The sequence below is a fragment of the Psammomys obesus genome, unplaced genomic scaffold, assembly GCF_907164565.1.
Source record: "Psammomys obesus unplaced genomic scaffold, mPsaObe1.curated_primary_1811, whole genome shotgun sequence".
Classification (NCBI taxonomy): domain Eukaryota; kingdom Metazoa; phylum Chordata; class Mammalia; order Rodentia; family Muridae; genus Psammomys; species Psammomys obesus.
Genome location: NW_026586550.1, coordinates 12,923,759 through 12,933,563, shown reverse-complemented (window position 1 = coordinate 12,933,563; position 9,805 = coordinate 12,923,759). Strand labels below are relative to the sequence as shown.

The window sequence follows — 9,805 nt, the reverse complement described above, 5'->3', positions numbered from 1 at the left end:
GTTGACTTCCAACAAATCGCCATGCCTTATACCCCTGACCTGTGACCCTAAGTTATCTCCAAAATACATTTCATGCCATCTGTCAATCACATAAAAAAGAATTTAAAAATTGACAGCCAACCAGGAAATCACCTCTCTTACCTCTCTGTGTGATGCAAGTATTATGGCAACAAAGTCTTTTGATGCTTAAATTTTATTAACAATGTATACAACTTGTTCAAAAATCAGGAAATCTTATTTTTATATTTATTATTTTACTACACTATTCCTTATGCTAAAATAAAATTTGGACTTTAGATAGTTTAATTTTCCAAAATCTACTATGGTTGAATTATTGGCTTTTAGAAAAATGATCTCAAAATTTACTGAGATTTCAGACAAAAAAAAAAAACCACTTATTTTCTTTGTATGTGGATGAGATGAGAAAGAAATTAAATATATGTGTTAAAAACTGAAAATTATTATTATTTAGTAGGAACATTATAATATTACAAAACTTTAAAAAGGTGTTCATATAATTGAGAATTCATAAGGAAATTTCTGGTTGCAAAATCAATATTCAAAAATTAACCTCAAATCTATACTTGGGTACACTCCCCCAAGTAAGGAGAGTAGGGGATATCTCTGATGGCTGCATTTTGATCCCCTCCTCTTGGCTGGGCTGCTTTTTCAGGCCACAGGGGAAGAGGATGCCCTCAGTCCTGATGGGACTGTGGATTGTGATGGATTGGTAGGGGGGTGGTCCCCTTTTGTGAGGAATAAGGAAGGAGGATGGGGAAAAGAGGGAGGGAGAGTGGAACTGAAAGGAGAAGAGGAAGGGAGCTACAATTTGGATGTAAAGTGAATGAATAAATAAAGTAAAAAATAATATTTAAATGGGATAAAACATTATTTTTAAAATTACAGCAGTGTATATAATGCATACACTAAAGATAAGAAAGATTTGGGGGACTTACAGGACCTGTTACAAGGATGTTGTAACTATAGCAGTATGAAAGGACAAAACAGCCAGTTAAAAATCAGATACCAGAAGCAAATCCACGCTTATAAACTATGATCTTTCAGTGAAGGCACCACAACAATTCGGAAATAAAAAGGACATTCCTCACATTTGACAGTGGCTTCCATGGGCAGGAGCTGCTGCAGATTAAAGGTGGGCCCGCTCTGACTCTATATGAGCGAGAGTTAACAACTTACAGTGGCTTCAGCAGAAGCTGCAGACCCAGGGTGCAGGTCAGATCTGACTGAGAGTAATTCCTACAGTCATACAATGTGTCCTATAACCCACACAGAGGGCAGAGAAAGCTGCTGGCCAGGAGTTTGAACCAGATGGGACCCGGGGTGATGCCTACAGGGTCACAAGGAGTTCCACATTTCTCAGGGCAAGCTACAGACCCAGGCAGGAGGCCTGAGCTGACCAGGATGAGTCCTCTGACTGTCAGAGGAAACCTCTGTCCCTAAAAACCAATTCCACAGAAGAAAATGGTGCTTGAATCCTATTGCAACTTGGTCTTTTCTTGAACATTGTAAATTCCTCCACTGAACAAAGAATGGAGACTCAAATTTAAGAACAAAAGAAATTTTCATAAAATTTGAGCAAAAATAGGGTTTCTGACCACCATCACTTTATGGGAATACTTCCGGAAGAACTACAAAAGTGCAATCAAACATATGAATGAATGATAAGCAGATGTTAAAACACAGCAGAATCATCATTTACTTGTTCAGGATTTAACTATAACTAATATTTCAAAGGAATAAGTTGCTAAAAGCTTTTTGTAAAGGGATAGGAAGTTTAAGCTGTTTATGTAATACACAATCATTACTAACATTGAAATAATGCATATAAACAATCATTAGTAAGAAAATTATTATAATAAAAATAAGCATCAGCTAGAAAATACAAATATTTGTATTTTCAATTAAAAAAACTAAAGCTATGAAATTACCAGGAAGAGCTTTCTCATACAATAGAACTTCCCAATAAAACACATATTAAGAGCAACAAAAAAGTGTATGATTTAAAACAGAAGCTTTCTATCTCTTTATAGTAGGAATATATACCAAGATATCAACTCTTGAAACCTAAAATTTAATACAGTCTTAATTCCTACTTAAATATAACAATACTGGATATAGAATGTAGAACACAGGGCACAGAACTAAAACCTAAATACACACCACTGTGGTGACGTAGTCACATCAGTCACAATAAGACTGTTCAAATATCTGATAGACTCATGGACATCACCCAGGAGGGAAATCTGTTTTTTCACATGTCCATTGGGACCTCTTTTGCTAGTTAGTCAACTTCAGAAGACTCTGGTTACAAGGAGTAACATAAGTTCTAGTAACTTACCCATCCACACATGCTTGGTGGCCTACTTCTACAGGAACAGCAGGCTAGCCTTAAGCATTTTACTTCTCCAAGGTCAACCCCACCTAGATGTGGCTCTGGTATTGCTAACTTCCTTCTACTTTGGCCTTTGGAACTTGTCTACACTGACACCTCATTTTCTAGCCTAATTCTTGTACTTCCTTGCTGTGGCTGTTTATTTTATATATGATCAAGACAAGAAATTATAAAACCATAAGTCACCCAACCACTTCTCCTCTCCCATACTCATTGATTTGATATGGAATCCTGTAGACTACCAGAAAGGGCCCCATGGCTGACCTCTGTCACCGCTTTGCCGGGTGCACAGTCTATCCTTTCTGATTCAGAGATGTCTGGGCACTCAGGAGTAAATGAATCTGTAAAGAAAGTAAATGCCAAAGTTGGTATTTGTGGTATAATCAGAGATACAGACTCAGGTATAGTCTGTATATTCTCCAATCAAATCACTGGTAGCTGGTACCAATATTTGTGCATGATGCTCACTACTTCTTCAAATGTTAAATCACTTGTTTAAAAAAATAGTTGACTTTTAAGACATATATCCCTCATAACATACATTCAACCCATTAACATATTCAGCTCTATGTGTGCTACCTAATTTTTATGTCAATTTGACACAGGCTATAGTCGTTTTGGAAGAGTGGATCTTAATTAAGAAAATGTTCGAACAAAATTGCCCTGTAAGCAAGTTCATAATGCATTTTTCTCAATTACTGGCTGATGTGAGAGGGCCCAGGAAATTGTGGGTAGTGCCACCCCTGGGCTGGTGGTCTTGGGTACTGTGACAAAGCAGTCTGAGTAAGCCATAAAGAACATGCCAGAAAGAAACATTCCTCCATGGCCACTGTATCAGCTCCTGCCTCCAGGTTTCTAACCTGCTTGAGTTCCTCGCCTGACTCCCTTCATGATGGACTGTTATCTAGAAGATTAAAATGAAACAGACCCTTTTCCTCCAAGTTGCTTTAGGTCATGATCTTTATCACAGCAATAGAAACTGACACTGCGGTTTTCACTGTTTTACAAAGTTGGAAAAGCATTAATGACCAACAATTCTACAATACTTTCACCAAACCCAAAAGAAATCATCTAATTATAGTGATATCTTTCTAGTCACATTTTCTTTTAGTCTCAAGAAAACATGCATGTCTCCATGCATTAATTTCTATCTCCGTGTATTTATCTATTCTGGGCATTTTGTATGAACCAAATCTGACCTTTTTGCCTGCATTTGGGACCCTTTTCTTCCAACTGGGTTGTATCATTCAGTCTTAATAGGAAGGAGGTGCCTAGTCTTATTGAACTGGATCTGCTATGCTTGGTTGATATTGCTGGGTGGCCTTCCCTTTTCTGAAGGGACATGAAGGAGTGGGTCTGGGAGAAAGGGGAGGTGAGGGGAAGATACTTGGAGGAGAGAAGGCAGAGGAAACTGCATTCAGGATTTAATATATGAAAAAAAATATTAGATAGATAGATAGATAGATAGATAGATAGATAGATAGATAGATAGATAGATAGATAGATGATAGATAGATAGATTCATAAGCAAACTGTGTCTGGCATGAACTTTTCAATGCTCATCCTTGTTTCACTGTTTCATTCTTCTGCAGCTAACTCATATTCCATCATGCAAACAACGCAGTTGGTGGGGATTTATGTTGATTACAGCGTGTGACTGTTTCACATAATTCTCTTCTGCAGCAGTTTCTATAGGAATGTGTGTTTTCAGTTCTTTTGGCTACAAATCTGGAAATGGAATTGCTGACTCATTCTTTAATATTTAATACTAACTGCAAATCTGGCTGAATCATTTCTTTTCCTCTTGGGGCTCTATGAAGATTCCAATTTCTCTGTAAACTGAAGACCACTCAATGAAGAATAATCTCATTGATAGCTTGTTTATCCAAATAGTTAATGATATGTTTTTTAGTCTTATGGTCATTTGTAAATTTTTCATGTTCTTTGTTCACTGAAAATTTGTTTTTGAATCATATTTTTAATATTACTATTATCCTTTGAGAATTTCATGCACCATATTTTGATCATTTTCCCTCTCAAGCTCCTCCCATATCTACCATTTCCACTCTCTCTTTCCTACTCATCCAACTTTCAGGGTCTTTTTTGTGTCCCCTTCCATAAAGTTTATTTTTGTTATCCAACTACTCTTGGACCAGGGCCTGTCCTAGTGTGTGGTCAGCCTATCAAAGGTACCTCATTGAAGTAAAGTGGCTTTCCCTTCCCCAGCAACAGTCAGATGTCAATATCTCTTCAGCCATTGGTGGTATTTTGTGTCCACTTCCCCACTCTTTGCTGGGATTTTTGTCTAGCTTGAGTTTACACTATTCTTGTGCATGCTGTCAATATCACTATGAGTTCATATGTACAACCTCCGTGTGGTATACTGAACAGACTGAGTCTTTGAAGTCATCTTCCACCTTTGGCTCTTTCTACCTCTTCTTCCTCAAAGCTCTCTGAGATTTAGTGAGAGGAATATGACATGCCCATCTCACTTACGTCTGAGCACCTCCACATGCTAATATTCTTTGTACATTGAACAGTTCAGGCTCTCTGTTCAGTGCCATCTACCACAGGAAAGGCTTCTATGATAAAGGCTGAGTGATGCGCTGATACCTGGATATAGCAATTAGCCATCAGGAGTCATGTTAATAACTGTCCACTTAGAAGAGCAACAGTATTAGATGTGTTATAGTATCTTTATGTATCTTAGTTGTTAAGTACTCCCATGTGTATCATTTGGAAATGTTAGCACATTTTCCTGGCCTGTTTTTCTCTACTTGATAACATCATTTAAAGATCAACAAACTTATTAAATTTAAGTCCAATCTGGCTATTTCCCCTTTTGGTTTCTGTGCTGGAATTTTAGCTAAGGAACTGCTGCACATCGGAGGCATTGGATGTTCCCATCTTTGCCTTTTTTGTTACAGGCTCTTGGTTTGACACTGCCATTTAGGGCTTGATGTATTTTTAGTTAATTTACATACATACAGCCAGATGGAAACCCAGCATCATTTTTTCTATCTCATGCATATATCCAGTTCAGTTAGCCATTTGGTTTTTTGTTTATTTGTTTATGCTTGAGTTGCTTGTCTGTCTGTTTGTCTGTTTTCAACAAATTCTCACTCTGTAGTCCAGGCTGACCCAGAGCTCATTATGATATGGAAATCTTGTGGCATTGACTTCATGGCAACCCCTGCCTCAGCCTCTGAATGCTGGAAGTATAAGAACGAGTCACCATTCTGGGCTCTAACTTTAGGTTTATTCCATTCATTTCAAGAAACTGTGTTATAGAATGGAAAGAAATTTTTGATGTTACTTCAAATGTACACTTCTACTCAAACTTAGTATTGTTGTTTTAGCCTTTATCAACTTAATTGAACCTTCTACTATGTAACAATGACAGAATCATGGCAGAGTCAGGGGCTTCATGAGCTATCCAAACCAGGATCTCACTGTCATCCAGCTCCAAGTAGCAGTTACTAAGGGTATAACAGGACAAGGAATCTTCAGTGCCTTTGTTCATTGTTTTTAAAAGACTCCATGTATCTATTACCCTATGGGGTCTCTCTCTCTCTCTCTCTCTCTCTCTCTCTCTCTCCATAACCATCTGTGATTAATGTAAGGAGTATCTTCACCCTATAGTCAAAGACTCTGTCTGTCCATGTGTGTGTATTTGTCTGTCTATGTGTGGGAGGAGGCAGTTAAAATTAGATTAATGACGTATTTAAACAGGAAATCTGAAACTACAAAATTCCTGGAAGAAAATATGGAAATAATGCCATAAGTGACTTTGCAAAAAGCACAGACAACTAGAGCAAAATTAGACAGATGAAACTATAGAAAAGTAAAAAGTTTTTGAGTACTGAAAACAATCAAGAAAGTGAAAACAATCAACAAGCAACTAATTAGCAACATAGAGAAAGTGAAAGGCTACATGTGTATTTAAGCCATATGCCTGATAAAAGGTTAGTTTCCAAAGTCTATAAAGATTACTTCCCAAATGACTAACTTGCTTTAAAATTGGGCAAAAGCTACTAAAAAGAATCTCTTCAGAGAAAACCTATTAATGGCCAACAGGTGCAAAGGATTTGAGAAATCAAAATCATTGCATCATCAAAGAAAAGGTACCATCTCACTTCCATTCAGATGGCAATTACCAAATCAACAAAAAATAACTGTTGGTGAGGCTGTGAAAATGTTGAATCTTTGTGTACTATCGATAAAGAATTAAAAACAAAACTATCATACAAATCTTTTATATCACTTCCAAATAGTTATGGACCTAGATATTTTAGAAATATTACACTTTCACATTAACTGTGGCTCTATAGACACTGCCCGAGATGTATAGACACTCTCATTGCCCACTGCAGGATGAGTGCACAAAGAATATGTGTATAATAAACAGCGAAATACATGCAGTCTTAGAAGAAAGAAAAAAGTCTTCTAATATGAAACAACATTTCTGCTTTTTAACCCATGAGTACACAGTTTTGAAAAAAAATCAGAGAAAAGTCAATTGTGTATAAACAGCTAAAACAATAACTGCTTTGGATGGATTAGAGTGTGTTTTAACATGAAAGAGTATGTGAAATTTAATTATATGCTAAGTAAAAGAAGAGACACATATACCAGGCATTAATCTCTTTTGTTGTTTAAAAATGTAATGGGGAAGAAATAAGAATGAGCTCAAAATACACTCTATAATGGCCTTGCAACTATCTTTGAAAATTACGTTTTTTTCCTAGGAAATGATGTCATGCTCTATTGAGAGATGAGTAAAGAGAGTATACAGACAGGATCCTCCTATTAACACAGCTCATCTTCATCATATGTCTAATCTATTACAGTGAAGAACTTTATCAAACAGAGTTCCCCCAAATTCAACCTAATTAACATAGATTTTTATTTTATGTTATTATTGTTGCTTTCTTTTTGGACATGGGATCTCATATTACAACCCAGATTAGCCTGAAACTCACTACTATGTGACCGGGGTAGCAAAATTTCATACCACTTCACCTATCTCAGCTTCCCAAGAGAAACAATTTTTATATTATATAATATTCTATGTTATTTTATTATCTAAAATGTGACATTTGCATTGATGAGAAGTTGCTCCAATGCTTCTTTGTGCAGACATAGAAGTCTGCATGCGTGTGTGGGTAGGGAAGAGAGAAGAGAAAGGAGGGGCACACTTTCAAAGGCTTCTGGGAAGGCACCACAGCAGGTTCAGTTTTGATATGGGTTAGAGGCTAATGTTAATTCAAACACAAAGGCCGTCCTGTTAGCTCTCTACTTCCTCCGAGCCAATGTCCACTCTCATAGTGATGGAGTTGCCACTGTTGCCATAACTGCTCCTTCTCATCGACAGCGCCATCATTTATGACTTTATACTGCAGAGTGGACATCCAGTGAGCCTAATTTTGCATTCTGTTGAAATGCATCAGATGGGACTCCAATATCGTTTACATCCAGAGTTTAGTTACAGAAAACAAATACTTATCTTGCAGAATGACTTAAATTAATCATGGGAACAGATTTTAAATAGCTTATGTAGTGAGTTGATAGATGAATAAAATGGTATCTCTGGCATCCATAAGGAACGTCCTTTGACCATCTTCCAAGCTCAGCACCCACCATCAACCTTACCTGAAGGGTTCTCCAGCACTAGAAGGAACAAAAGGATATCTACTGCCAATACAACCAGATTGAAAATTATCAGGAGGATTTCCAATATACTGAGCCTCCTCGCCATCTAGACAGAAACAGAAGACCAGGTTAAAGTAAACCACAGAGCCAGTTAGAGTGGGCATTGTGATTGAAAAGTCGGCATGTGAACCTGGAGATGCAGCTTTGTCAGCAAAGTGCTTGGTTCAAAACGCAAGGTCCTAAATTTGGAATAACCCCTGTTGGGCATGCTATGGATGCAGAGGTAGAGAGATACTGAGGCCTGGTGGCTGGTCAGTCTAATAAAATTCTTGTGCTCTGGGTTTGCCATATTTGCACATACACTACATAGACACAGACATAATCAGAGACACACAAAAGCCAACTTGTCTACAAAACAGACTTGATCATCAGATTTTCTCTTTACAACAACCAGAAAAAATTTGCCTGTATAAGCATATGCCTCCTGTGTGCATATATGGAGGTCAAAAGACAAATTGTAGAAATCAGTTATCTCCTTTCACCATGTGGGTTACAGGATTGAACTTGAGTCGTGAGTTTTGGCTGCAAGTTCCTGTGACCACTAAGCCACCTCACCATGCCCAGTAGTGGTTGTTTTTCAAGGAAAAGTAAATAAAACATAAAGAACTGGAAAGAAAGTGAACAAATATATTTAAGAGACTGAGATGGTATACTGTTAGCTTGATCTTCATACACAACAGGAGCCTAAGACAGGAGCACTGTCATTCTTGTATCATTCAGAATATATGCACTTCACCCAGCAAAGGGCTCAGTGGAGACATTTCCAATTTGAAGGCTCTCAAATAGCACTTCTATTGCCCTCATATGCCTGTGAGCTCTCCCAAAGGCATTTACGGAAGTCACCAATAACAGGAAAGACAGAGAAAGACACAGCATACGACACCAAGGTCCTAAGTGCCATGTGAAGAAAATGTTCCCTGAACCTCTGAAACCCCAGTGAGAATGCTCACATAATATCTCAGGAGCTACACAAATGGCCAGAGCCAACAGTGTTCTTGGGTTGTGCCTTGGGCCTGAGGAGTTCCTGAGAATGCAGTAAGGTAAGGATGTGGAAGAAACTGGCAAAAGAGACTTCCCCTTGATTCTGAGAATAAGCCTATGTACTTTATATTAGCTGTGCTTAAAAATAGCAAAATTTTGTTTTACGAGTAAAAGAGACAACGCAGACACAATTTAGGACACTTGTCTTCTTTCTTCTTAAGGACTTTGGACAAGTCAGGATCTGGGGACAGAAAGGGAGGCCTTTGCATTTCCTCAAGCTCCACTCAGTGCAGCAGTATCCATTTTAATGACGTTGTTAAAGTGTGGGGAACTAATGAAAGCATATACTTTTTACAGTCTATCTGCTCTCCTTCTGAAAAAAAAAAAAAACAGCAGCCAAGACCTGCAGGGCTCAAAGTGATAAAGGCAAAGGTCAGTTCAGAACCGTCCATGAGATCAGCCTCTGCTTGTGGAGCTGGTACCTTCAGAGAGGTCCTGTCTGCCACAAAGAAATAGCTAAGCTCTGGGATTAGGAAGATAAATCTCAGGACCTCAGTCTCAGCAAGTTGTACTTGGCAAGTCACAAGATAGTAGCTAATCATCTTAGCCCTGAACAGAAACAGCTGTGTATCTCTAGGAGAGGTGAGTTTCTCTCTCTCTCTCTCTCTCTCTCTCTCTCTCTCTCTCTCTCTCTCTCTC

General features: G+C 38.0%; 1 protein-coding gene across 1 annotated transcript in view; it reads right to left on the bottom strand.

Annotated features, from left to right (window-relative positions):
• Positions 1 to 9,805, bottom strand: part of Mgam2 (maltase-glucoamylase 2 (putative)) — an 83,739-nt gene that overhangs the window by 67,158 nt on the left and 6,776 nt on the right. Inside the window, 2 exon segments of the mRNA XM_055602130.1 lie at positions 2,678 to 2,754; positions 8,066 to 8,171. Coding sequence (XP_055458105.1) covers positions 2,678 to 2,754; positions 8,066 to 8,171 — 183 coding nt within the window.